Here is a 24,150-nt window from a genome sequence, read left to right on the forward strand (position 1 = left end):
TGCGGCCTCCACCGACGCCTGTCACTTGTCATTGCTGTCATCGTTATGTTCACCGTCATCCTTGTCATCATTACCGTTCAGCCCGTTCCTCTTGGGAAATCTGGTTTCATCAACTAGGCTGTCAGTGGCTGGTATCCAACTCCCCACCCCGGGTCCCGCTGGACAAAGCAAGGCTTTCCCTTCAAGGACACTGCGGTCATTTCTGCCTCCTGTAGCATGTCTACCTTATAAGACAGTGCACACAGTAGGTGCTCAGGGAACTCTCAGGACTGCCTGTCTACACCTCCAACCTCACGTCAAACCATTCCCCAACTCGCCCGCTGAGTTCTGGCCATGCCGGTTGCCTTTCTGATCTGTGGATAAGTCTATTCCCACCTCAGGGCCTTTGCACTTACTGCTCCTGCACTTTGCTTCCCCCCAGCTGTCTGCTGGTTTGTCCTTATCGTTCAATGTCACTTCCTCAGGGAGGTCCCCCCCTGATCCCCTTGACCAAAAGAGCACTCCCACCCTCACTCTGTACTTTGTCTACTGTGCTGTAGAAGTCAAGAGCCTACGTGGCTGAATAGAATTCCATTTATTAGCTGTGTGGCCTCAGGCAAGTTGCTTAACCTCTCTGTGCTTCAGTTTTCTCACCTATAAAAACTGGAAGTAATCATATCCCCACTTCATAAGGTTGTTATTATATATATCTTAGAGTAGTGCCTGGCATGGATATTAAGTGCTGTACCATGTTAGTAATTTTTTTATTCATTCATTTAGCTTCTTGTGTTTATGTTTCTCCATCTGGGCTGTGTGTTCCAGAGCAGCAGAGTCCTTGCCTGTTTTATCCCTGCCTAACAGATAGTAGGGTGCTCCATAAGTATTGATCAGTAGAAAGGATCTTAGGGGACATGCAGGCCTGTCTCTCCTTAGCCTGTGTTCACGACCGTTGAACCATCCACGTGGCTGGCGCACCTGTCTACCATCCCTGGCTTTAGCTCACCGCACTGCCTGGAAGGGCCCTCGGGCGCCCCCTGCTGGCAAGTGTGTAGGTTTCCCTCGAAGGAAGCTGATACCCGCAGTCCCGTTAAACTGTATGGTTCCTGGGGGCCCAGCTCGGCCCTCTAGATTAGAGACAATGAAGCCGGGGGAGTTACGAGCAAGCTCTTTGGAGTAGGATGCACGTGGATTAGAACTTGTGCTTCTCCCGTCATTCTGTGTGCCACTTGCCGAGAAAGTCCCTCCTCCTCAGTCTCGTCCCATGAAGAAAGAGGGTAACAATGCTCTCTCCCCCTTCCCCACCTCCGTCTGCGTGGGGGGCCAGGGAGGTGTGACAGGATGTGCCCTGGGCACAGCCAGGCTTGCAGGCTCCCCCCATCCCACCCCGCCCCCCACAGCATCAGCCCTTCGACAGCTCAGGAGCTGCTGTCTTGTCTTCCCGAGCTAAACACCGCCAGTCTATCCGACGGTCCCTCCAGGGACAGGTGCTTGGGGGCAGTGGGTCTGGACCACCCCATTATCCAAGCCCTCCAGGTGTACTCTGCAGGCTCTGGGGGGAGAGAATCTAGCCTCTGGGCTTCTGGCTCTTTCCTCTGAGAGCAGGCAGTTGGCTGGAGGTGGCCTCACTGCACTTGCACCCTCTTAGCCTACCCCACCCCACCCCCGTCCTTGGCTGCTCTGTGTCCCCATCACGGCCCAGAGACGGAGGTCTCCCTGGGCCTTCCCCTGCCTCACTGCACACTTGTCCCCAGCCCTTACCGGTGCCCTTGGCTTTGACTGGTGGCCACATACCCTGCGACTCCACTGTCTCTGGCCCACAGCTCCAGACACTGCACAGGCCTCTTTCCTGAATCCCCGTGGGGGGGGGGGCTCCCCCACTGCAACATCTTCCATGCCCCCCGAAATTCCCACCCTGACACCCAGTCCTCACAAGCACTCGGGCCCACTGACATCTCAGTCCGGCCTCCTCCCACAGCCCCCACGTGGGCTCTGGTCCTCTCCCGACTCACCCCCGTCTGGCCCCCCACATGCCCACCCTCGTCCCTCACCCCAAAGCTTCCCACTGCCTGTTACTCCTGTACTTAAAACTGGGAGCTCTCAGCCCTGGCTGGCGTAGCTCAGTGGATTGCGCTCGGGCTGCGAACCAAAACATCACAGGTTCGATTCCCAGTCAGGGCACATACTTGGGTTGCAGGCCATGGCCCCCAGCAATTGCACATTGATGTTTCTCTCCCTCTCTCTCCTCTTCCTCCCTTCCCTCTCTAAAACTAAATAAATAAAATCTTAAAAAAAAAAAAAAAACAACTGGGAGCCCTCAGGGGGGGAGCCTCTTCCTTTGTGAATCCTCATCCAACTGGACCTCCCTGCCCACTGGCAACGCAGGTGGGTGTGCATGATGCCCTCCCCCGCCCGACTGTGAAATCCCCTAGAAAGGACTGGGGGTGCCCAGGGAGCAGGGGCTGTGTTCCCACCTTGGGGCTGGGCGTCCTCTGAGGTCAGGGCTCTGCTCCCCTCTGTCAGACTGAGGATGTCCCCAGAGCAGGGACTATGCCTCCACCATTAGACTGGAGACCCCGCAGGACACACATAAATCCCCTCCCAGAGTGCCACCTCTTCAATGTAGCCAGGGTGATGGCTCTTCCCTGGGACAAGGAGGGTCGTGCTCACCGCTGTCACTTCAGGGCCCTGCACAAGGCCTGGCCATGACGGGGACTTCAGGAACCGTGAGTGAATGGGTGGGTGAATGAATGAACCCATGAACCAGCCCAGGTGGGCCCGCGGGAACCCTGAGATCCCGCCCGGCCAGCAGGTGGCGTCAGGGCTCAGAAGCAAAGGGAGACTGGAGCGGTCCGGAGACTGTACTGGTCCCCACGGTGGAGAGAGCAGCTGTTTCAGGACCTCGCTCCGCCCAGGAGCGGCAGCTGAGAGTGCCAGGGAGGGGCCGGGCTTCAGAGCTGCTGGGGAGGCCAGAAAGAGAGCCTGGCCCAGAGCCTGGCACCACACCCATCCCTCCTCCCCTCCCCTCCAACCGGTGCCAGGGGCCAGTCTCCCGACAGGGCTCAGAAAATGACCAATGAGACCAGATGCAAACAGCTCCTGCACGAGTCAATAGCAAGCCGGGGACGAGAGCTGGGACAAGAGCCGGGATGTGGGCACGAACCGGAGAGGGGTGCCAAGCTGGCCCTTTCTGTGCTCCCCACCCCCACCTCCCCATCCCCTACCCCAGGTCATGGGCGTCCATCCCTGGGCCCAAGAGAATTCGTGCCCCAGGTGAGGTGCTGCCATCACCCATGGGGATTGAGAGAGGCCTGCGAGGCTCCCCCCTTCCGTGCCGGCCTCTGGGCAGCTTGGGTGTCAGTCAGGCGCCAGGCCCAGCTCCCCGCTCTGTGGCCTCACAATCCCAGCCTTTGTCTGCCGCCGCCCAGGCCTGGCTGACTCTGCCGAGGCCCGATGGGCTCTGGAAACCCAAGCCCCTGGAGCCCCACCAAGTATTTTTCCAGGCTGAGCCAGGGGCCCTCAGGAGACAGGGCAGGGTGCAAAGGGGTGGGTGTTCATTCGTCCGTTTGTTCATGCATTTCTTCCTTGAACAAATAATATTTATTGAACGTCCACATTGTGGCAGGCACTGTGCTAGGGGTCGGGGATTCAGTGGTGGGCCCAGTCCAGGCCCGAGCCCTCACCCATCTTACTTTCCAGATGCAAACCTGTGCCGGCAAAACCCTTCTCTACCTGTGTGGGGGCTGGGCTTGGAGTAAGGGGCGGGAGAGGAGTGCACGGGGTGGGGGGTGGGGGCGGTGTGGGTGCTACCGCTAAGGCCTGTCTACCCCGGGCCTCTGCCCCTCGGGGGGCAGCGGCGGGGAGCGGGAGGAGGGGTCACTCAGGGCTCCACCCACACGCTGCTGTTGGTCACCCGGGCCCCGAACCAGCCCTTCCAGTAGACGGAGTCCTGGCCGCCGTGTTCGAAGCGGACGAAGCGAACGCCGGGCCCGTAGTCGGTGAAAGTGTGGGAGATCTGGTGGGGGGGCGGGGTGAGGAGAAGGGTCAGTCTCGGGGGCCCGAGACCTTCCCCGTCCACCCCACCCGGTCCACTGACTCACCCCTAGCCCCGCTGGATCTCTCAGCCCCTGGGCGCTCTCCCAGCCCCGCCCCGCCCACGGGGCGGGGTTTCCGCAGACCCCGCCCTCTGTATCCTGGTCCTGCCTCCCCGCCCCAAGTCTCCGAGCTCACCTCGATCCAGCCCCCACTGTCGTCCGTCTGCGGCACCGCCACCTGCCCGCTGTTGAACTCGGCCAGCACGTCTTCATGCTCCGACAGCAGCTTCACCGTGAGCTCATACACGCAGCCTGCGTCGCTGCGCCCGGAGTACCTGCCCCGGGAGGGAGTGAGAGCGGAGGTGGGCCTCAGCCGGTAGGCCTGGGTACAGCAGGTAACCCTGCTGACCCTACTGCCACTGTTCCCATTTTACAGATAAGGAAACTGAGGCCAGAGAGAGAAAGGGACTTGCCGAAGGTCCAAACCCAAGGACTAAAACCCAAATGGGCCAGGCCCAACCTTGGGCACAATGACGTGATTTGTTTGGACAGTAGAGGCATAAAAAAAAAAAAAGCCAGCATTTAAACTCAGGAAGAAAGGTGGATTTCACCACCTTCTCCTGGAGACAGGTTCCACGTGGCCACCACCACTAGGGGAGGCAGTGGCTTTGGTCCCCACTCCCCACCCCCCAGGCCAGCCCCGCAGGGCGGCTTACCAGTCCTTCACCACGATGGCCGGCTGCGTGGTGTCCAGCAGCTCCTCCCAGTAGCCCTCCGCCTGCAGGTCGATGACCTGCGCTTTTCGACACCACCTGGGGGAAGTGGGTTAGGGAGGAGCGGAGGCCCCCTTCCCCCTCCCCGCCCATCCCCCTTCTCCTTACTCGAAGGAGGAAGCAAAGAACTTCTTGACGTTCTCGTCCTGGACGAATTCCACTCCGCAGTCTCCGGGCATTTCCTCCACCCTCCAGCCGTCCCCGCCATGCTCCACGTCGCACCAGCCCTCCAAGTCCTCTGCGGGAACACGACAGCCCCACCCTCGTCACCCAGTCCCTGTGATGGTGTGGCGGCGCTGGCTTTTCCCCCCATAGTCGGGTGCTGGGCCCGCCGGGACTTGAATGGTGTCGGGTGGGACACGATGGTGGGCTTGAATGGCAGGCGCTTTCTGTTTGTCCTCTCTCCCTCCTGGGAGGGTCCCCTGCAGGGCAAGCCTTGCCCTGGGTCACGGAGGGTGGAAGGGCCTGGGAACGAGACCCCCAGGGAGCAGGCGGACAGGGAAATAATAGTGTTTATTGGGGCTATTCTGTGCTGGGCGCTGTGCCAAGCGCTCTCATTTCACCCTCAAGCGCGCTGGCATTGTGCATGGCCCATTTTCCAGAGGGGGAAGCTAAGCCCCCCAGTCGTCGGGTACGAGGGCCTGAGCCTCACCTTCCCCACACGGGTTGCGCAGCAAGTTGCGCCGCCTCTTGCTCAGGAAGTAGAACTGCTGCCAGTGGTCGCGCTCGTCCTCCGCGCCGCCCTCGGGCACCAGCCCCTCCTGCTGGCACTTCAGCAGCCACAGGGGGGCGCCGTCCACCAGCTCCTTCCAGCGCAGACACACCAGGCGGCACACCTGCACGAGCTCGGAGGCCGGCAGCTCGGCCAGCACGCGCAGCAGCAGCGGCTCGGGCAGCTCCTCCAGGAACGCCGCGGCCGCCTCCTCCTCCTCCCCGGCGCTCGCCTCCTCCGCGCACGCCTCCTCCTGCTGCTCCTCGGGGCTCGCCTCCTCAGGCTGGCCCACGCTCTCTGCGGGGGCGAAGCGGTGCGGGGTGATGACTTCCCCCAGACTGTCTCCCTACAACCCCCAGAACCGCCCCCGACCCAGCAGCTGGGGGGCAGAGGTTCTGTGACGAGAAACTGGTGCCCAGCGGAGGAGGCCCCGGGGGAACCAGGGCCACAGACCAGCCCCAAGGCCGAGAGCTGCCTTAGAGACCTCAGTTTCCCCTGCAAGGCCAGCACACCGCACACCTGAGTAGATAACAGCAGCTGATGATGTTATTAACAGGACTGCCTTACATTTCACACATGAACTTTCCTTAATCCTTCCAGCCACCCTCTGAGATCCCTGCTCCTGTCACCTCCTCATGGAAGCCCTCCTGGACTTCCCCATTACACCCTCTCACCACCGGAGTTCCAGTCCTTCCCAGGTTTTGTCCTAGTGGGTGATGGTTTTTAAAACACCTTTCCTGGGACTAGATTGAGGGTGTGATGGGCAGGAACGGGGTCTGGGGAGCTCGCTGCTGTGTCCCCAGTGCCTGGCATCTGGCATACCATCAGTAGCTCATGTTTATTGGACACTTAGGGAGTGTGGGCCTGTTCTGAGCATCTTAATTTCATTTATTCTTTAAAGCCTCACAGCGTCTCTTCAAGGCTTTTTCTGTCACTGTCCCTATTTCACCGATGAGGACACAGAGGCACAGAGAGGTGAACCGGCTGAGGCTCACACAGCAAGTGAGTGGTCAGAGCCTAGACTTGACCCCAGGCAGCCTGGCCCCAGGGCCACCTTTAGCCCGCACACGTCAATAAAACCCCTCCCTGTATTAGGAGGCACCGCTGTGATTTGGATTCTGCAGATGGAAGTGCTCAGACTCCGGATGTGCGATGGCTTCCCGAAGGTCATGCTGCTAGGATTAGGAAAGGGGACACAGGGACCTGAGGCCCGAGGGGGAGGCAACCAGGGGTCCTTGATTGGGGGTGCGGGGAGAGGGGCTCATTAAAAGGTCCCATGAAGGTTTTTTCCGCTCCTGGCCCTCGGGTTCCTCATCTACAGAACGCCAGGCCGTTCAGACAGTGCTAATGTCCAAATCCCCTGAGGGGGCGAGGGCATTCTCAATGGTCAGGAAGTGAACAGACGTCAGGCGCTGCGGACTAGACTGGCCTCTGGATCCCAGCTGGCCTCGGCCAGGCCACTGAAGCCTTGAGTAAGCCGATACCAAGTGCCCAGTGTCTCTGGAGGAGGGAGACAGCGTGAGGAGGAGACGGGGCCACTCTGGGTGACAGGGGAGGCCACAGCTCTCAGACTGGGGTGGGGGGGCGGTTCTAAGGGCTGAGCCCTGGAAAGCCGAGGTGGTGGTGGAAATCGGCTGGACACTGGGGAAGGGAACAGGCAGGGCCTGGGCCCAAGTCCGGCTGTTGCCAGGACCCCAGCCTACCAGCCCTTCACCTCCTCACATGCCGTTTTCTCCCCCTCCCCACACAGTCAGACCCTTGCTTGCGGAACCAGGGTTTACCTCCTCAGAGCCCAGAGCGCACAGTGGATCCTCAGTAGACCTTCTCTGTGAGTCTTATCATTCAGCTCAGCGAGCTCCCTCCATTATTAGCCTTTTTGTTATTTGCTTATTTTGCCACATCTGTATGATGTGGGCCTTTACCCCTTCCCTTTTGGCAAAGAGGAAGCTAAGGCCCAGAGATGCTACCTGGCTTCTCCCAAGCCACACTGTGGATGGGTGGGAAGTCAGAGAAGAGCACGCCAGGCCCCGACGACGCCACATCACCGGCCCATCCTGCTGCCCGCGGCTCTCCGGGGAGCGGAGCCCAGTGTCCTCACCTCTCCACCCCTCCCCCTGCCCTGCCCTGGCCCTGGTGGACACCTGATGCTCCCCCGAAAGGTGCACCTCGCCCAGGCCCCTCTCCTGGCCCCAGGCCTGGCACTTGAGGCCCCAGATCTGGTTACAGGCCCCCCCACCCTTGCTCCAGCACACACAACTCTCCACATTGTTGCCGTCGGAAAGTTATCTGGCCCCTGGAAGCTGCCCCCAGGGCTGATTCACTCACCTGGATTGGGCCCCGGAGTCCAGGGAATAGCTGGGCCCTGAGAAGAAGCAGGAGCCCATGCTGGGGCCCTAGACAAGGTGCGGCAAGGGGGCCGAGGAGGACTGGGAGTGGGAGCCCAAGGAGCTGGGGTTGTCGGGGCCGGGAGGAGGGGGCTTGGCTGCCTGAGCCGGCACCGATCTGTCTCCCGTCGCCTCCCCCAAGCAGTGAGTGCCCCCTCTTAGATGGGCCTGCTGAGGGAGGGCCGGGCCATCTGCAGGCAGGACTTGCTCCCACCCTGACTCAGCGGCCAACCCCTACGGGCCAAGCCGGCTCCGCCAGCTCGAAGGCCAGGGAAGGGGGTCTCTGGTGCCAGACAAGATGACTGGGCAGTCTCAGAGGGCCCCGAGTATTGGCGAGAGCTGATGCCTAACCTCCCCTCACTGCTGTCCAGGTCCCCACTGGGCACCGGGCCACCCAGATGAAGGGCGGCCCCTCCAGACAAGGGAACCCAGGAGAATGGGGTGGGGAGAGGCTGGTAACCCCCAAGACAGCCATGCGGATTCAAATAGCACAGCAGCCGGAGCTGGCAAATGAAAGAAACCGATGGAAGGAAAGGGCGTGCAGCCTCCTGCAGTCTCCTCCGTCCTAGATGTCACCCAGACCCCGGCCTGATACACCCTCAGAAAGCCGGGAGGCCGGAACGTGGGATTACTCCTATGCTGTTTCCTGGGTAAACAGAAACCCGGATTCCTTCCTCCCTGCCCGTCATCACCTCTCGAGGCCTCAGAGGACTGTGCTCTTTTGAGACTGTGTCAAGGGCTTTGCTCAGGTGCAAGTTTGCAGCGCTGGGCTTCGGCACCCCCACCCCCTGGAGCGCTCGCCCGCCCGCCCCGGTCTCCCCTCCCAGGCTGAGCTAGTGGGTCCGGGCTGCGGTAGCTACCTGGGTCACCGTCTCCGTCCATCGCTGCGGAGGGCGATCGCAAGGAGGAGGAGCCGGAGCGCTGCGGGGCTGCCCTGGTCCCTAGGCGTGGGCGAGTCTAGGTGCTGCCTGCGTCTGGGTCGGGTCCCGGCCCGCGGCGCCTCTTAAAGGCCCCTGCCTCCGGCCCCGCCCCGCCTTTGGCCCCGCGCCGCCGCCGGCCGCCCCGCAGTCCGGAGCTGTCGGCCCGGCGGGGCCTGAGACTGCATGCAGGTTCCTCGGCGGACCCGGGAGGCCGGGAAAGATCAATAATCATTCTTATTTTTTGTTTGTTTGTTTATTTTATTTTTAATGGGGAGGAGGTCCGATCTGAGCCTTCTCCCAGCTCCCTCCTGGGTTGGCTGCGTGGAGGAGGACGCGAGGGGACAGGGAGAGTCTGGGTCACGCGGAGGGTGCGGGGCATGCAGCCAAGCAAAGGGGAGGGGCAGAGGCTCCTCCCGACACCCCCACCCCGGGTAATTTTCCTACTTCACGGTGCGGGGAGGGGGGGGCGCGTCCCAGGTCCCACGCACCCAGGCGCACGCCGGCACGGCTCCGCGCAGGGAGGGGAGAGGGCGGTGGAGGCGGGGCCGGGGCAGGGCGCTTACACCAGCGACCGCAGGCGGAGGCCGGCTCAGCTCCTGCGACCGAGCGGGATCTCGCAGCGGCGGCCGAATGCAGGTGACCAGCGGGAGTGGGCGCGGGGATTGCCGCAGCAGGGGCGCAGGGGCGCAGGCGCGGGCGGGCGGGGGCCTGGCAGCCGGCTCTGCGGTTCCCGGCCCCGCCGCTCTGCGCGGAGGGAGGCCCAGCTCGGACAAGTCTCAGGCCGCCGGGGCTGCGTGGTGCGGCCCCCAGCGGTGGCGCGAGCGGAAACCCGGGCAGAGTTCTTCCTCGGTGTGCAAGGGTCCGTCCGAGTCCCGACTTTGGGGGACTTTGTTATAAGTCGCGACGCGGAATGGGAGGCCGAAGGTGCGCAAGGGGACCTGGAGCTGGAGCCCAGACACGGGAATGGGGGTGGGGGGAACAGGCAAGGCCTGTCCGTCGCCCACCTCTTCTCCAGTCCCCGCTGGGCGGATCAGGTCCACTGCGGTCTCGAGAATGTCGCCGGAGCCCTTTGGACCTCCGTCTGAGACAATGATTATCCCTGCCCCCAACATCGCCCCCTCTCTCCGAGGACAGGAGAGAGACCAGAGAAGGCACGGGACAGCCTGGAGTGCTCTGCGGGGCTGCGCTCCGTTACCTCCGTTCCAGAGGCTGTCTGGCCCGTGGGAAAAAACTGCCTTGAGAATCGGAGAAAACTCGGGCTCCTCCCCTTGGCTCCCGTGTGTGTGTGCGTGTGTGTGTGTGTGTGTGTGCACGTGCGCGCGCGCCTCCTTAAGCCTCCTTTACAGAGGAGGACACAGGCTCAGAAAGGCACAGTGACTTTCCTGAGACAGTCAATGTCGGGCCTGGGACAGGAACCTCCACCACCGTGGGGTGCTGCACTACCGCGCTTGGTCTGTAGCCTGGCTTTTCAATATCCACAGGAGAGCGTCCGGAAGCCGGGAGCCATGGCGGCGGGAAACATCAACGAGCTGCCCGAGACCATCCTGCTGGAACTGTTCACGCACGTGCCCGCGCGCCAGCTGCTGCTGCGCTGCCGCCTGGTCTGCAGCCTCTGGCGCGACCTCATCGACCTCGTCACCCTCTGGAAGCGCAAGTGCCTGCGGGAGGGCTTCATCACCGAGGACTGGGACCAGCCGGTGGCCGACTGGAAGATCTTCTACTTCCTACGCAGCCTGCACAGGAACCTCCTGCACAACCCGTGCGCAGAAGGTGGGGCGCGGAGTGGGTCTGGCATGCTCCCAACACACATGCTGTGGGGACACCTGCTAACTTTTACTAAGCACCTACTATGCGCTAGGCACTTTCAGTGGTTTAACTCTTTTAATCCTCTCACAATAACCGTAAAAGGTAGGTACTGGTAGCATACCCATTTTTCCGATGCGCACACTGAGGCCAAGAGGGGCATTTCTTATTTCACCCTTAAGATTACTTCCCGGGTGACCTTTCCTAGGAGAGGGAGTGTTGGCCCGTTAGGACTAATTATGTCCCAGGCACGAGACCAGGAAGCCAACCTCCAGGGCCAGGCCTACTAGAGCGCCCCAGAGGCCAAAGGGAGCATCGCTTATGGAAGAAGGACAAAGCCAGTCTTCTCTCCAGCACCAGCTTTCAACAACAGATTAGGCAAGACCTCTGCAGCCGTCCAGAGCTCCCTTGCTCCCTCGGTGTGGTAAACTCATCAGTTGCACACCGGAACGGGGTGGGGGTGGGGGAGAGGGGGCGGGAACCTCATTCTCAGTTACGTGGCCAAATCTGGAGCAACACGATGGTAAAACAACTCCAGGCTCTCCAGCGCTGTCGGAGGCCCGCCTCACTGGACGTCCCAACAGCCTTGTTCTCGCCCAGCAGAGGGCGCACTATGTGGTCTGTGAGTCAGATCGGGTCCAGAAGCTAAGAATAGTTTTAACAGTTTAAAAAGATTTTTTAAAAAGCATACTATGTGATAGAGACAGTGCCTGCAAACCCTAAAATATTTTGGCCTTTTACAGAAAGTTTGCCAGTTCCTATTCTTGACCCCAGTTTCTAGAAGACAAAACCAAGGCTCAGAGGGGGGGAAGCAACTTGCCTAGGGTCACACAGCCCAGATTGGGCAGGGGCAGGACTAGACCCAGATCTGGCCAGCGTCAGAGCGTTCTGCATCACAGAAGGGGCCGCTGCTTGCTCATCACCCCGTGTCTCAGGCTTCCAGTGGAAACCACCGGCCACGCGTGCGCGGTGCCTGACGCACAGGAAGTTCCTCATTCGAGGCGGGAGTTACCGACCTGCAGAGCTCCACCGCAGGGACACAGGGCTGGAGAGCACCTGCTGAGGTGCAGGGAGAAGGGGCCCTTGGGAGACGGCGACCAGGAAGGGGCATCCCCTTGATGTGCACGGTGCTTTCCTGCCAGAGGGGTTTGAGTTCTGGAGCCTGGACGTGAATGGAGGCGATGAGTGGAAGGTGGAAGATCTCTCCAGAGACCAGAGGAAGGAATTCCCCAATGACCAGGTCAAGAAATACTTCGTGACTTCTTATTAGTAAGATCCAAGGTCAGGGGGCCTTGGGGTGGGGGGCGGGGAAGCCCAAGTCACTTAACCCTGGGGTCTCTCCTGCTCTGGGCGGGCCGTCCTAGCCTCCCAGTGCCCTAGTGGTGAGCCTCAGCCCCTCCCACCCTCCACCCGCCCCCCAGCACCTGCCTCAAGTCCCAGGTGGTGGACCTCAAGGCCGAAGGGTATTGGGAGGAGCTGATGGACACCACACGGCCGGACATCAAGGTCAAGGACTGGTGAGTGCCCGGAGCGAGGGTTTGAGGGGGGGATCCTGCCACTCAGGCGCCCCACCCCCACCCTGCCTCCCATCTCCAAGGCCCTTATGGGCCTTCCCTCTGCCTGCAGGTTCGCAGCAAGGCCGGACTGCGGGTCCAAGTACCAGCTGTGCGTTCAGCTCCTGTCGTCAGCGCATGCGCCTCTGGGGACCTTCCAGCCAGACCCAGCGATGATCCAGCAGAAGAGCGACGCCAAGTGGAGGGAGGTATGTGGGCGGGGAAGCGGGCAAGGGCACACCGCTCAAGGCTGAGACTACAGCCAGACAGGTCAGGGTTCAAATCCCAGCTCTGCCGCTTCTCACCCGGGCTTCGGCCGCTCTGAGCTCTGAAAGACGTCAGCAAGGTGATGCCGGTAAAGCCACACTCAAAAGGCTACAATTAATGACTAATGTCGACTGTTGCTGCTGTCTCGACGCTGGCAGGTGACAGCAGATGGTCAGCCAACATTTTCTTAAAGGGCTAGATGGAAACACTTCAGCCTTTGCAGGCCGTGCTGTCCCTGTTACGATTGTTCGACTCTTCGACTCCGCAGCTGCGTTGTGAACGCAGCTTCGGCGAGTGGACACGTCTGTGTTCCGATCAGATTTACAAAAGTAGGTCAGGGGCCAACTCCAGATCTGGACCAGTGGCGTCCAGGAAACTTTCTGCGGTGATAGCAATGGTCTGTCTGCGCTGTCCAGTGTGGTAGCCAATAGCCGCTTGATAAGAGCCAGTTCCCAGTGTGACCGAGGAACTGAATGTTTAAGTTCACCTAATGCTAGCTAATTTTAACCTAAATAGCTGCATGTGCCCAGCGATGACGGAAGTGGGCATCCTTTGAAAGCTTGCGAGATCGCCTTCGTCATTCTGTGCCGCACTCAGACCCTCCAGGACTGTACCCCATTTTACAGATGAGGAAACTGAGGCTTACAAGGGGGAGGTGGTCTGCCCAGCATCTCAGAGTTAGAGCTGGGACTCAGTTCCGCTCACTCCTGGACCAGCACTAAGATAGCAGACGCCTCCTGCTCCCCCCGCCCCCCGCCCCTCAGGCAGCGCTACCCTCAGGGTCAGCTCCCCTGACCTCACTCTCCTCCCCCCACCTGCCCCCTCCCAGGTCTCCCACACCTTCTCCAACTACCCGCCCGGCGTCCGCTACATCTGGTTTCAGCACGGCGGTGTGGACACCCACTACTGGGCCGGCTGGTACGGCCCGAGGGTCACCAACAGCAGCATCACCATCGGGCCCCCCGCTGCCCTGATGTCTCCGAGCCCCCATCCACAGAACGCTGACTGGTAAACTGTTGTCAGAGAAAGGCCGGGCGTGGGGAGGGGAGGTGGGCCAGGCTTCCCCAGAGCTCCTAGTTCAGCCTCACTCCCCGCCCCGCCTCTTTGTGGAGCCTCTCCATTCGTGCCACCTTCACGTGCCGTGGACAGCCAGCTCTCCGTCCGAGGGCTCGACCTGAACAATGAGGCCTTTAAGAGAGGGGCCCCTGAGGTTAGGGAGGTATAGGGTGTCCCCCAGGGTCCTCCCCCAGACCCTCTGAGGGTGGGTCTCCAAGCTCAGATGGCAGGCAGCCTAGATCTGGGTTTTTCTACCTTCCCCTCCTGGGCCTTTCTCCGTGTGTCTTTTGGGGCCCCTTGAAGCAGGGGCAGAGTAAAGGGCATCTGGCAAGACTGTGGCTGCCCTGGATCATGCAGATGCTGGCAGGTGACTGTGGAGCTCGGACAGGCCTGAGAGGGGAAGGAGGGCTCTGCTGTTCCCAAGCTCTCCCTCTGCCCACTGGCTCTGAGTGGTGGCCGAGGCCCAGGGGCTCCTGCCTGGTCTGAGACGGGCAGGCCCAGGGAGGGGTAGAGCCCACGCCAGGTCTGGGCTGTCCTCACCATCGGTGACGCCCCAGAAGCCAGATGGGGTGGGGCTCTCCAGAAAACCTCCAGAATCCCGTACGTGGTAATGCAGGGCAGGTGGGTGCAGGATTGGGCTGTGATTCTGAGAGCTAGGACGTATGGGCATAGGATGAGTGGGGTGGGGGTTTTCAAGGACCACCCGTCCACCTGCATGCCTGGACCAGGCCCCCACCTCGCCCTGGGAACTGCCATTCACAGGGCCTCCCCGCCCTGCCCTGCGCCTCTCCCTCCTGCTGGAAGGACACCAGCGCTCTGATCCCACCCCTGCCGCATGCAGCCAAATAAAAGGCCATCCCAGCCCAACTTGTGCCGTGTGGTTTCTGGGGGGGAAAGGGCCAACTTCATGGGAGGCCCCAGACCTGGCAGAGGGGCAGCACGCGTGGCCTCTGTCCAAGGAACAGAGAGGGGCAGGCATTTCGGGAGCCGCGCCATGGAGAATCGGGGTTACGGGACAAACCCCTCGATGAGCAGCAAACACCTGGCCCCAGTCGCCATCAGCATCGCTAGCTTCTGCCTCGGCCTGGCAGCAAGCGGGGGCGGGGGGGGGGGGTGTAGATATCTCCCGGCAGCCCTTGCGTGCCCCTCACGCTGGGGCAGCAGGGGCATCCCAGCCCTGCTGGGTGTAAGGTGTTTAACCTACTCTTCCCAAAGCTTTAATGACGTGAGGTGAAGCCAAGGCACTTAGAATGGTTCTCCGTGGGTGCTCAGTAAGTACTGTTAAACTTAATTATCTCGCTCAACAAGGAGCTAGATGAGGGCCTCAGCCGGGGCAGGGACCACCACTCAACAGCTGTATGCAAGTGAGCAGAGGACCTTGGAGGAGACACAGCCCTAAGGAGGAGTGAATGGGATCTGGCCAGGCACCTTGGTGCCGCTCACGGCCTGCACAACCCTTTGTGGTTCCCTGCAGGACCAGGTGCTTGATAATTATTTGTAGAATGAAGGAACAGTGAATTTTTTATAACATTTTTAAAAAAGATTTTATTTGCCCTGGCTGGCGTAGCTCAGTGGATTGAGTGCGGGCTGCGAACCAAAGCATCGCAGGTTCGATACCAGGTCGGGGCACGTGCCTGGGTTGCAGGCCATGGCCCCCAGCAACCGCACATTGATGTTTCTCTCTCTCCCTTCCCTCTCTAAAAATAAATAAATAAAATCTTTTTTTAAATTATTTATTTATTTATTTTTAGAGAGGGAGGGGAGGGAGAAAGAGAGCCACGAATTTTTTATAGCATTTTTTTTATTTTAATTGCTGTTCATGGACCAGTGGATTTAATCCAGAAAAGCACGCAGAGAGATTTTTACCTTTGAGTAAATGGAGGCCTGCCTGTGGTCAAGCCCTAGGGAAGGTATGAGACAGGCTAAGCCTGACCTTCGCATTTAGCAACCCGCCCCCCCCCCCCCCCCCCCCCCCCCCCCCGCCCCGCCCCGGGAGGACCCACTGATCGCCGTCAGTCGCCCTCGCCCCACCTCCTTTCCCTATCTCAGAAGCGGGTTAAGAGGTCTGAGGCGGAGCTGGTGCAGGGGTCAGGTATTTAGGGGCTTGGTTAGGACAAGCCTCGGTTTCGCCGGGGGCGGGAGTAAGCAAAGGGAAAAAAACAGAGGCCGGCGCCGCTCAGCCGCCCGCCGCTCAGCCGCCCGCCGCCCGGGGGGAAAGCCGATGTTCCGGGGGAAACCAGGGCCTCGGGTTCCCTGTGCGTCAGCCCCGCGCCGCCGACGTCTCGGCCCGCAGGCCGCCGGGTGACGCCGCGCGTGCGTCCTGCGAGGCGGGGCGCCCGGTGTCTCCCCAAGGGAGGTCGCGTCTTCCGGGCCTGCCGCTATTTGCGCAGCTCTCCGCCGGGCCGGCGGCCAGGGGTGAGTGTCCCGCGCCGGGAAGGGGGTAGACCCAGGGCATTACCCGCGGACGCTGTGTCAGGAGGGCCCGGGAGGGCCTCCCGGGACCACGGGGTGGGGTTCCGGCGGGGTGCGGGGCTGAGGCTGGTCTCTCGGGTCTGGCCGCGCGCTGCGCGGGATCCCGCGTCGCCCAGTCCTGACTCCGACTCCGTCCTGGCTTGCGGGCCGCCCCAAAACACGCCAAACCTCTGGACCCACACCTCGCGAGTAAGACCCCCGCCGGCGGATGACTTGGGACCGGCCGGCACTCCTACGCCCGCGGGGCTTGGAACCAGCGCCTCCCTTTTCCGAGACTCTGCTTCTGCTTTCGAGAGCGCTTTGAGTTGTTGGGAGGGTCCCGGGCGACTGTGACAGTGCGCGACTCCGGGCGTGCCTGTGGGAAGCTTAGTAAGTGCGAGGTGGCTTCTTCAGGCTGGCGTGAATGTCCTAGGGTGGGCTCCCGTTCCATGGCCCACCACCACCGCGCCGTCAGATTTCCCGCAGGACACAGGGCCCACGAAGGACAGAAACTAAGGGTAGGGGGAGTGATAACAGGCGACCAAGGCCAAAGACCGGGCTTTGGATGCCAAAGTGAGGAGTTGCCGGTACCGAACTCAGAGCCCAGACACTTTTGCTCCGGCCGCATGAGGTCCAGGATGACTGGGAATTTACAACACAAAACTGTGAATTTACTTAAAACATTTTTTTTGCACATCCGTCTTCCTTAGTGTTTGTGTATTTAATGTGTGGCCCAAGACAACTCTTCTTCTTCCAGTGTGACCCAGAGATGCCAAGGTTGGACACCCTTGCGGGGTGTCTCAGTCCTGGACAGTGCTTTTAGAAGCTGACCACATTTAAAAACTCACAGGCTTCATCATTAGGAAATGTTTACAGTTCCTCCTGAAAAATTAGATCTGGCCACGTGAGTGTTTCATCGTCACAGTATTTTACGTAGCGTACAGTGATTTACTTATATTTGTTTTTCTCTGCCGTGCTAAAACACTGTCCGCTGGGCAGGAGCCAGAGTGTGTGTGCCCACCCCCCTTCTGCTCTGCCCCCGTAAACAGGAGCTTAGAGAAGATGCTGACCTGCCCCTGTGTCCCAGTCTTTATGGGACACGAGAAGCCTTCCCCGTGCTTCTCAGTGTGGGTGCAGGGTGTTCCCGCCCCTCCCCACCCACCTGGGGGACCCACTAGGACAGCTGCCTTCCCAGGCCCCCCAGAGTCAACACCCTTGTGCAGTTCAGATGTGGGAAGAGGGAAGCCTTCCTAGAAACGGGGGGCGGGGGGGGGTGGCGCTCTACAACTGCGTACTCGGTTTGGTTTCGGTTTTGGTTTTGGCCCAGTGATAGAAGTGAGGAACTGTTGTGCCAAATGCTTTTCTTACCTGTTCCCGACCCTCTGAGGCTGGGACACTTATCACGCACGTCCTTGTCACAGACTCACAAGTGAGTGACTGCAGGCCAGGATTCGAACCCGGGCAGCCTCGCTCACGGCCCCAGAAGTGCTTTTCCGTTCCTGGGCCTTTCCCAGCGGCTCTGGCCTGACCACCACGCAGGAGGGAAGGAGCGCGCTCACGGGGGTGCTTATCACGCCTGGCTTCCGGGCCGAAGCACCCACTTTCTTCCTCAGTGTAGCAGCCGCAGCGCTTAGTCAGGTGTGACACGGTAACCAAGATTTGAGAACAGTGAGTTCACAACGCTAAAGTACCAGCACAGACCCTTACAGGGCTCCCAGACGGCAGTGTGGCATTGGCAAACTCTTACTGTGCACCACTTAAAATTAAGCAATTATTTTTTGTAATGGGAGGGAAAGGCCTCTTAAAAAATTAGTCCGGCTCGGGCCAGGTATCTCAGTTGGTTAGTGTCACCCAGTTACACCAAGGTTGCCGGTTCCATCCCCCATCCTGCGTCAGGGCACATGCAAGAAGCCACCAATGAATGCATTCGTAAGTAGAACAGGAAATCGGTGTTTCTCTCCTTTTCTCTCCCCACTCCCGTCAAATCCATTTTAAAAACGTAGTCTGTAGTTTCAGGGTCTACTGTGAACTGGAAGGCTGCTCAAGCACTTTGGTCTTAACCTCCCCCTTCACAACAGAAGCAGGATCAGGGGTCCCTGGCCTGAGAACCTAGGGATCTGAGGCGGCCACTTCCCTGGTCGGCACTCTGACCACTATTGCCCCACACAGGCCCCTGTGCCCACCTCGCCCCACCCGCGCCATGGCCCTGCTCAGCATCAACGAGCTGCTGCCAAACACCATCCTGCTGGAGGTGTTCACGCACGTGCCAGCCCGACAGCTGCTGCTGCGCTGCCGACCCGTGTGCAGCCTCTGGCGGGACCTCATCGACACGGCGACCCTCTGGAAACTCAAGAGCCTGCATGACAGCTTCATCACCGAGGACTGGGACCAGCCGGTGGCCGACTGGAAGAGCTTCTATTTTTTGTGCATCCTCCGCAGGAACCTCCTGCGCAACCCGTGTGCGGAAGGTGGGCTAACCTCAGGACCTTTGCACTTGCTATGCCCACGCTACCCAGAGAGTCCTCTCAGAACCTAGCACCCACCGTGCTCCCTCGGTCCCTCTTCCTTCTTGAGGCCTCAGTTCGGGGACCTGCCCTGGCCCATCTGAAAGCAGCGTTCCCTACCTCTGTCCTTCCACCTCCATCCAGTTCCCTCTTAGACCTTTTCACACCCTAGAAGTACCTTTCAGCTCTCTTCTTTGTCAAAAACCTCCTGCTTGCCTCTGTACATCCAGCGTCCACAGCACCTTCACACGGCAGGTGCTCGAGAGGATGAACCCACCGCAGGTCCACGCTCCCCCTTCGCTCAGTCCGAGCTGCCTGAGGTCCGTGGGGGCTGCTTCTGTGCCAGGCACTGTCCTGAGCTCTTCCCAAGTGTGACTGCCTCCCTTATCCCCATTATGTGGGTGACGAAAAGGAGGCTTTTGAGAGGTGGCTGCAGTCACATGATTTGAGGCCCGTTTCTCTCGTGTTCTTGTGCTCGCTAGGGTTTCTCCCCTTCATGCAGCCACCTACTACGTCCCAGGCACCGTGCCCCTTGTGGGGGCTACAGCAGCAACCGACTAAGAGGCGCTGTGTGTGTACTTGGAGTCCCTCTCACCCGGGTCCCAGGGGCTGGCCCATTAAGGCAGGTCGGCTGCAGGGTGCAGGTGGGAACAGGAGGCCCAGATCGGGACGGCTGTCTGGCCGGGAGACCCAGAAACGCCCAGCTGCTGAAGGCCCTTGGGCCCCTCAGCACCCCACAGCCAGTGGCCCCACACTCAGAGCTCCCCCTCACGCCCCAGGGTCCCTCTCAGAAGCTACCCAGCCAGGCCACCATCTCGGCTCACACAGCTCGGTGCAGCCCAGCTCCTGGCCGCCCGTCTGCCTCTGTGCTGCACAGGCCCTAGGCCCCTGGGGGGTGGGTGCGGAGCGGGCCCCTGTAGAGAAAGCAAGGGAGGGAGCTGGGAAAGCGCCCCTGGTGCTGGTTCTGGCAAGCCTTGGTGAGAACCCGCTGTTCCTTGTTGTGTGAAGGGCTTCTCAGCTCAGTCTGAAGGGGGAGACGGGAACCTGCTGCCCGAGCTGGTGGGAACCCTTCTGCAAACGGGGGCCCACTGCACCCCACCCACCCAGAGGAGGCCTGTTCTCCCAGCTGTTACCCCTCCCACCCTGGGCAGAGGTTTCCTGGGACCCAGCAACAAACCTGTAAATGGTCCTCACGCCCCTCAGGTCCCCGTGACATGGTTAGGACGCCTGGGGGCAATGTCAGTTGTCCCACTGGGACACACTCACATGAGCCACTAGGAACGGAAGTAGCACCCTGGCTGGTGGGACTCAGTGGACTGAGTATCCACCTGCAAACCAGAAGTTCCCCTGTCCGATTCCCTGTCGGGGCACATGCCTGGGTCGTGGGCCACGTCCCCAAGTTGGGGGGCATGTCAGAGGCAACCGATCCATGTTTCTCCTGCACGTCAGTGTTTCTCTCCCTCTCTTTACCCGTCCCTCCCCCTCTCTCTAAAAATAAGTAAAATCTTTAATTTAAAAAGATCATCAATTTTAAAAAAAGAACAAAGGTATCATCCTAATGTATAGTTCTGAGGACCGAAACCTGGGTATTTCCAGGAGATCCTCAGCAGCATGGAGGTGAGAAAAGGTGAGGCTTTGCCCCAGCCTCACGTGAGGAGTCCAGCTGGTCAAGGACACAGCAGGGGGGGCAGGTCCCAGATCAGAAGCAGTACCCTGGGGACAGGTGGGAATGGGCTGGGGGAGCTGAGCTTTGAAGGGGTGTTCCCAGGTGCAGGGGGCACAGCTTGGGATCTGAGAGTGTGAGCAGGCCCTGCCTTTCAGCGCCCCCTTCCCCCTCCCTCCCAGGACAAAATGGGGAGGGCTAGGCTGTGCGTTTTCATTTACCTAGCTCCTGTCTCTTGCAGAGGGTATGACAGCCTGGCATATTGACGCCAATGGGGGTGACGAGTGGAAGGTGGAGAGCTTACCTGGAGCCTATGGCACAGACTTCCCCAGCCCCCACGTCAGGAACTACTTCTCCACATCCTATGAGTAAGACACACTGACCCGAGCAGGCTGGGTTGTGGGCAGGAGGGTCAGGACACCTTTTGCCAGACCCCAGGCCAACCTCCTCAGGGGCTCCAGGAGGCTGGGAGCCCGTGGGCCAGTGAGGCTGTCAGGGTGTCTACAGGCTGTCCCTAACCTGGGAGTGTGGATTCCCTGGGGCCCTGGGAGACTGGGCATAGGGACTGGGATCAGACGCCCCCAGGCTCAAAGGGGTCAGACTCCCTGCATGTTTCTTACGGGTGTACACGGAGCTAGGAGCCAGAGTCAGCACCAGCCAGCAGCTGCCCTGCAGCGGTCAGGGGACACTGCTGGGTCCCCTGAGGCACCTCCCGGGTCCGGGCCATGCAGAGCACACCTGGGAGTGCAAGCCTCTCCTCCTGCTCCCTAGACTCTGCCTCAAGTCCCAGACGGTGAACCTCAAAGCCGAGGGCTACTGGGAGGAGCTGATGGACGAGGTCCGGCCTGACATTGTGGTGACGGACTGGTGAGTGCTGCCGGGGCCCGAGTTGTGCATCCTCCCCTCATCCTGAGGACGCCCGGGGCGAGTGCCTGTTCTGTGCCCGGTAGCGTCCTGGGGCAGGGGCTGCCCCCAAGCCCGGCCACGCCCTCCCCATCGCCAGACCCGGCACTTGCTCATCCAGTAGCACCTTCCCGCCTCCCCACCACCCTGTTAGCAGTGGACACCGACCCCACTTTACACTGGGGAGACTGAGGCCTACAGATGAGGTGTCACCAACAGGCACTGCAGCAACAGCCAGCCTAGCTCCAGCCTCCCTGGACCTCACGGTGCTCACGTGCCTTGTCTGCCTCCCCGCCCTGGTCCCCGTGCAGCCCACACCTCCCACGTTCCTCCTCTGGACACAGCTGTGCGGGGCTCTGACTCGGCCATGGCAGAAGCAGGACCCCAGTCCCAGGCAGGGCCAGCCCTCTGAGGGCGGAGGGGCAGGGACAGACAGGCGGACAGAGCTGCGGGGGCTCGGGCGGGAGCAGCGGGGCTGAGTGGAGGGCGAGCTCTGTGTCGGCCCCGACTGCCCGGGCCACCGCTCCCTCAACCTCCTGCGGAGGCCACAGCCCGGCCCCCGGCAGCCTGCAGGTGACACCACTCCCACTGCCTGGGCCTTCATCTCTGTGCTCTGCCTTTTAAGGCGAACTCTTCTCTGCAACCCCCAAAAGGGTCGCCCTTTTCCCAGACACAGAAACTGAGGCCCAGCCCAGGCAGACTGCTTCCCGGGGTCCAGGGAGCGCCGAGGGTGGGCCTCGTGGGCTGCACAGGAAATGAACCTCAAGAGCTCCAATGTGCAGGCCTGCTGCCTGCCCCCAACCGGGGCCACCCTTTGTCTTGGGGTGCACAGTCCTCAGCCCCCCACCCCGCTCGCCTAGGTACGCCGCGAGAGGAGACTGCGGCTGCACCTACCGCATCCGAGTGCAGCTGCTTTCTGCCGACTACAGCACCTTGGCCTCCTTCGAGCCCCCACCCGTGACCATCCCTCAGTGGAACGATGCCACGTGGACAGAGGTGAGGCCTCCATGGCTCGCCTGCCACCCACTTCTGCCAGGGCCTGCACCGCCCCCGGCACTGCCACCTGGGGCTCGTGCCCTCCCCATCCTGGTGGTCACTTCCTCTGCCCTCCCTTCAGGTCACCCACACCTTCTCGGACTACCCCCGGGGCGTCCGCCACATCCTCTTCCAGCACGGGGGCAAAGACACCCAGTTCTGGGCAGGCTGGTACGGGCCGCGTGTCACCAACAGCAGCATCGTCATCAGACCCAAGGTCACCAGGAACCCGGCGCCCTCCACCGGCCAGCACAGGCCCAGGTAGGGGCGGGAGGAGGTACTGACCCCCCCACCCCCTGCCTCATTCTACAGGCCCTCCTGGCAGTCTGTCATCTGACAGCTGCTTATCCGGCCTCTGTCGCTGCCAGCCCAGGGACCTCCTGCCACAGTCCTAAGCTTGGGCAACCCCACCAGATTGTCCTAACTTTCTGTTACAACTTACTCTTAAATATAGCTCTGCCATTTTTTCATAATAAATGTTTTCAGTAAAACCCGCCTGGGTTGGGTGTAGGAGTGGGGGGGAGGGTGTTGGGGTCCCTGGCACTTTGACAGGGAAGTGGTCCTTGCCCCAGGTGGACTTGGCTGCATCTGGCCCTCCCGCTACAGGTGGTGGGAGCCCAGGTCGGCCCTTGGGGCCCTTTATTGAAACAACTCACAGCACAGTGTTTGAGACAGTGTTGGCTGGCGAACCCCAGGGAACCGAGGCGTGCAAGTCCCACAGCCTTCCTGCCCTTCTGGGGAAGTTCCTCCATGCAGTCAGCCAGCCCCGAGCAGCCCCGAGCTGGAGGGCGAGCCATCCATACACAGAGGCAATAAGAGCACTTGGAATCAGGGGCGCCCTGCAGCGCTGCCTGAGGCTGAGGGCCCCCAAAGTCCGACAGCTGTGGCATCTGCAGGGGGCGGGGGGGGGAGGGGCAGACACACCCTCAGCTGCTTTTATGGGCTCGTTCGACCACGTAGAGCTGCATCTGACGGACAGGAACAAATGACCACGTCGGGTGGGGCGGGGGCGGGGGGGAGACTGCCTCATTGGGGCACGTGTGTGGTGAGCCCACAAGCCCCTGGCAGGCGGCTCTCTGCCAAGGGTCGGGGTGCACGGCCAGAGCCAGAAGTGAAGGGAGAGGGGCGTGGGAGGAGCCTTACACCAGCACTCCCTGGAAGTGCCCCCAGCCTTGTGCACAAGGCCTCGGCACAGCCTATAAAGCCTTCCCCGTGCTTCTGTGTGGGTGCAGGGTGTTCCCTCCCCACCGCGCCCACCTGGGGGACCCACTAGGACAGCTGCCTTCCCAGGCCCCCCAGAGTCCACACCCTTGTGCTGTGGTGTTCAGATGTGGGGGGAGGGAAGCCTTCCTGGAAACGGGGGGCTCTACACCTGCGTACTTCCGTTTGGTTTTGGTTTTGGCCCAGTGATAGAAGTGAGGAACTGTTGTGCCAAATGCTTTTCTTAGCTGTTCCCGTCCCTCTGAGGCTGGGACACTTATCGCCTCCCTGTCACAGCCTCACAAGTGAGTCACTGCAGGCCAGGATTCGAACCCGGGCAGCCTCGCTCACGGCCCCAGAAGTGCTTTTCGGTTCCTGGGCCTTTCCCAGCGGCTCTGGCCTGACCACCATGCAGGAGGGAAGGGGCGGGCTCACGGGGTTGCTTATCATGCCTGGCTTCCGGGCCGAAGCACCCACTTTCTTCCTCAGTGTAGCAGCCGCAGCGCTTAGTCAGCTGTGACACGGTAACCAAGATTTGAGAACAGTGAGTTCACAACGCTAAAGTACCAGCACAGACCCTTACAGGGCTCCCAGACGGCAGTGTGGCATTGGCAAACTCTTACTGTGCACCACTTAAAATTAAGCAATTATTTTTTGTAATGGGAGGGAAAGGCCTCTTAAAAGATTAGTCCGGCTCGGGCCAGGTATCTCAGTTGGTTAGTGTCACCCAGTTACACCAAGGTTGCCGGTTCCATCCCCCATCCTGCGTCAGGGCACATGCAAGAAGCCACCAATGAATGCATTCCTAAGTACAACAGGAAATCGGTGTTTCTCTCCTTTTCTCTCCCCACCCCCGTCAAATCCATTTTAAAAACATAGTCTGTAGTTTGAGGGTCTACTGTGAACTGGAAGGCTG

The 24,150-nt window shown here is 60.7% G+C and overlaps 3 protein-coding genes and 1 long non-coding RNA gene across 5 annotated transcripts in view; 2 read left to right on the forward strand and 2 right to left on the reverse strand.

Annotated features, from left to right (window-relative positions):
- On the forward strand, positions 1–22,527 carry LOC114496503 (F-box only protein 6-like). 2 transcript variants are annotated; one of them, XM_036025310.1, is made up of 7 exons: positions 1–6; positions 5,419–5,427; positions 18,104–18,397; positions 20,338–20,464; positions 20,868–20,963; positions 21,860–21,995; positions 22,117–22,527. In XM_036025310.1, exons 3-7 carry the CDS (start codon positions 18,130–18,132, stop codon positions 22,297–22,299), a joined length of 810 nt encoding a protein of 269 aa, XP_035881203.1. In that variant the 5' UTR covers positions 1–6; positions 5,419–5,427; positions 18,104–18,129; the 3' UTR covers positions 22,300–22,527. The 2 variants fall into 2 exon arrangements, with proteins under 2 accessions (XP_035881203.1, XP_028367798.1); XM_028511997.2 differs by lacking the exons at positions 1–6; positions 5,419–5,427 and having other exon boundaries at positions 18,074–18,397.
- On the reverse strand, positions 3,558–8,890 carry FBXO2 (F-box protein 2). Its single transcript, XM_028513198.2, has 6 exons — positions 8,740–8,890; positions 5,436–5,792; positions 4,892–5,021; positions 4,727–4,822; positions 4,207–4,345; positions 3,558–3,991 (listed from the first exon to the last, which is right to left on the reverse strand). Exons 1-6 carry the CDS (start codon positions 8,759–8,761, stop codon positions 3,857–3,859), a joined length of 879 nt encoding a protein of 292 aa, XP_028368999.1. The 5' UTR covers positions 8,762–8,890; the 3' UTR covers positions 3,558–3,856.
- On the forward strand, positions 9,326–14,345 carry LOC114496640 (F-box only protein 44). Its single transcript, XM_028512257.2, is given in 7 exon segments — positions 9,326–9,435; positions 10,281–10,569; positions 11,745–11,871; positions 12,024–12,119; positions 12,229–12,364; positions 13,252–13,384; positions 13,387–14,345. Coding segments are annotated over 7 exon segments (828 nt in total). The 5' UTR covers positions 9,326–9,429; the 3' UTR covers positions 13,428–14,345.
- The window catches only part of LOC118500509, an 18,322-nt gene continuing 5,844 nt past the window's right edge, over positions 11,673–24,150 (reverse strand). Inside the window, exons 2-3 of the long non-coding RNA XR_004903058.1 lie at positions 14,204–14,220; positions 11,673–11,684 (exon numbers count right to left, since the gene is read on the reverse strand). This is a non-coding gene — a long non-coding RNA (uncharacterized LOC118500509). The remainder of the gene's footprint in view (positions 11,685–14,203; positions 14,221–24,150) is intronic.

Source organism: Phyllostomus discolor, chromosome 5, assembly GCF_004126475.2.
Source record: "Phyllostomus discolor isolate MPI-MPIP mPhyDis1 chromosome 5, mPhyDis1.pri.v3, whole genome shotgun sequence".
NCBI classification, from domain to species: Eukaryota; Metazoa; Chordata; class Mammalia; order Chiroptera; family Phyllostomidae; genus Phyllostomus; species Phyllostomus discolor.

What these genes read in the sequence shown, in the direction of transcription:
- FBXO2 (XM_028513198.2), bottom strand. Translation starts at nt 8,761, where the DNA reads ATGGACGGAGACGGTGACCCAG. An exon ending in GCCATCGTGGTGAAGGACTG is followed by an intron (nt 4,346 to 4,726) that starts GTAAGCCGCCCT and finishes CTCCCGGGGCAG; the next exon opens with GTACTCCGGGCGCAGCGACG. An exon ending in ACAGTGGGGGCTGGATCGAG is followed by an intron (nt 3,992 to 4,206) that starts GTGAGCTCGGAG and finishes CCCCCCCACCAG; the next exon opens with ATCTCCCACACTTTCACCGA.
- LOC114496503 (XM_036025310.1), top strand. Translation starts at nt 18,130, where the DNA reads ATGGCCCTGCTCAGCATCAACGAGCTGCTGCCAAACACCATCCTGCTG. An exon ending in GCGCAACCCGTGTGCGGAAG is followed by an intron (nt 18,398 to 20,337) that starts GTGGGCTAACCT and finishes TGTCTCTTGCAG; the next exon opens with AGGGTATGACAGCCTGGCAT. An exon ending in TACTTCTCCACATCCTATGA is followed by an intron (nt 20,465 to 20,867) that starts GTAAGACACACT and finishes CCTGCTCCCTAG; the next exon opens with ACTCTGCCTCAAGTCCCAGA.